General features: G+C 36.0%; 1 protein-coding gene across 1 annotated transcript; it reads right to left on the bottom strand.

The window, feature by feature from the left end:
• Window positions 1-293: 293 nt before the first annotated feature.
• On the bottom strand, window positions 294-1,229 carry LOC111891900 (uncharacterized mitochondrial protein AtMg00810-like). The gene has a single exon (XM_023887961.1). It carries the CDS (start codon window positions 1,227-1,229, stop codon window positions 294-296), a length of 936 nt encoding a protein of 311 aa, XP_023743729.1.
• Between the last annotated feature and the right edge of the window lie 1,204 nt (window positions 1,230-2,433).

Raw genomic sequence — 2,433 nt, 5'->3', positions numbered from 1 at the left:
AAAAGTAAAAGTTTAAGGATGGATGTTATCTGGATTTAACATTCCTAGACGGCCTAGGAGGTATTGAAACTTTGTTTCATCGAGAGCCTTAGTAAAGACATCGAAAATTTGTTCTTCGGAGTTGATGAAGTGTAGTTCGATATGACCCTTTTGAATGTTGTCTTTGATAAAGTGATATCGAATGTCGATGTGCTTTGTCATGGAATGGTGAACTGGATTGTGAGAAATGGCAATTGCACTGGTTGAGTTACAAAATATGGGAATTTGTGAGATTTTGAAGCCATAGTACGCAGTTAAGTTTGCATCCATATGACTTGTGACCAACAACTGGCGGCAGCGACATATTCAGCTTCTGCTGTTGATGTGGACACACAAGTTTGTTTCTTTGAAGTCCAACTCACTAGTCTACCTCCTAGGAATTGATAGCTACCAGATGTACTCTTCCTGTCTAGCTTGCATCCTCCGTAGTCTGAGTCGGTGAAAGTGTTCAGTTGAAAATCGGATTTAGCTGGATACCAAAGGTCAAGTTTGGGAGTGCCTTTAAGGTATTTGAAGATGCGTTTCACAACAACTACATGGGATTCCATAGGATTTGCTTGGTATCTGGCACAGACACATGTAGAAAACATGATGTTAGGTCTGCTGGCAATGAGGTATAAGAGTGATCCGATCATTCCACGATATCTTTTCTTGTCAACGGGTTTGCCATTTAAGTCTGCATTGATTTTGTATCCAAAAGCAATTGGGGTTTTTACGGTATTGGATTTGTCCATTGAAAATCGAGTGAGTAGGTTTTTGACATAATTCTCTTGGTTGATGAAAATGCCATCAGTTGACTGTTTAATTTGAAGTCCAAGAAAAGTAGTCATCTCCCCAATCATGCTCATTTCAAATTTGCTCTTCATTAGTTCTGCAAACTTAACACTTAAAGATTCATCAGTAGAACCGAAAATAATGTCATCAACATATATTTGTACGATTAACAGATGTTTATTAAAGATTTTAGGAAAGAGGGTTTGATCGATTGAACCTCTTTTAAAACCTGATTCATTTTGGTTTGTTTGTGGAATAACTTCATTGGGTGTTCCTGTAGGGTTAATTGAAGTAGTTAGAAGTTCATAATTGTAAGCGGTTTTTGGTTGCTCAAAAAGTAAATCAAGATCGATTTCAATGTCTATGTCAAGAGAAGGTGTTTGTTGAATTGGATTTTGAAAAATATTTTCAATCATTTTAGAACCAAAATGTTCACGATCCAATTTCCAGATATAAAATTCATCAAAATGAACATCGGTACTTTCTTCAATTACTCTAGTACGTTTGTTCAGTACTCGATAAGTAGCTGAAGAAAACGAGTAACCAAGGAAAAATCCTTCGTCCGACCTTGATTCAAATTTTGAAAGGTGATCTTTACTGTTCTTTACGAAGCATCGACAACCAAAAATATGGAAAAATTTGACGTTTGGTTTTCGGTTGTTAATGACTTCATATGGTGTTTTATGAAGACGTTTATGGATTAAGGAACGATTTTCAGTGTAGCAAGTTGTGGCTATTGCTTCTGCCCAGAAATATTGTGGCAGATCTGCGAAGATAAGCATTGATCTTACAGCTTCACATAAAGTTCGGTTCCTTCTTGTTTGGTTTTGAGCATTCTAACACTCCTAAGTGTACATGCAACCCTAAATACCTTGGATACATGTTTTCTCTATTATACATGCAAATATGAACATCCAATGTATTATCCTAATCTAAGCTATAAAACAGTGCATATAACACGATATAGTACATACCTCTTTGATGTAGAATGTCTTCATGAAGCTTGAGTGCCTAGTGCCCCAATTCTGACACCTCAAGTGGTTCACACAACACCAAATACACTTGGAATAACTTGAGAGAATTCTACACTTCATGAAAATCGGCCAGCCCTTCTATTACACACATAGTGGCCGATTTTGGTCAAGAATAAGATGCATATATAGTTAGGGTTACACCATGTAAACCCTAATTGACATGGCCTTTCATTTCCATGATTCATGGGTACAAATACACCATGGAGCATCCATGAAGCATCATATGGGTTTTAGTCCAACTAGATAATCCATGGAGCATTAGCCCACTATATAAGTATGAATGATTTACATAATCAACCCATATATTTAATTAGTCTTCTTTTGATCACTTAATTAATCCTAGATTAATTCTTGATCAATACTAATTAAATAATCTTATTAATATATTAGAACTTATAATATATTAACCAACCTTAAGTGTTATTTCTCTCATTATAGTCTATCCAAATGCATGATGCCATGCAACCGAAGTGGACCATGTCGGATCGGGTCAAGTCTCACCAATTATAGTTATGGACTTAGACATTAATCCAACAGTCTCCCACTTGGATAAGTCTAAAACTATTATTGTGTATGACTTCAGGAA

The sequence above is a fragment of the Lactuca sativa genome, chromosome 1 (genome assembly GCF_002870075.4).
Source record: "Lactuca sativa cultivar Salinas chromosome 1, Lsat_Salinas_v11, whole genome shotgun sequence".
NCBI lineage: Eukaryota > Viridiplantae > Streptophyta > Magnoliopsida > Asterales > Asteraceae > Lactuca > Lactuca sativa.
This window is presented reverse-complemented; position numbering and strand designations above follow the sequence as displayed.

What these genes read in the sequence shown, in the direction of transcription:
- LOC111891900 (XM_023887961.1), bottom strand. Translation starts at nt 1,229, where the DNA reads ATGATTGAAAATATTTTTCAAAATCCAATTCAACAAACACCTTCTCTT.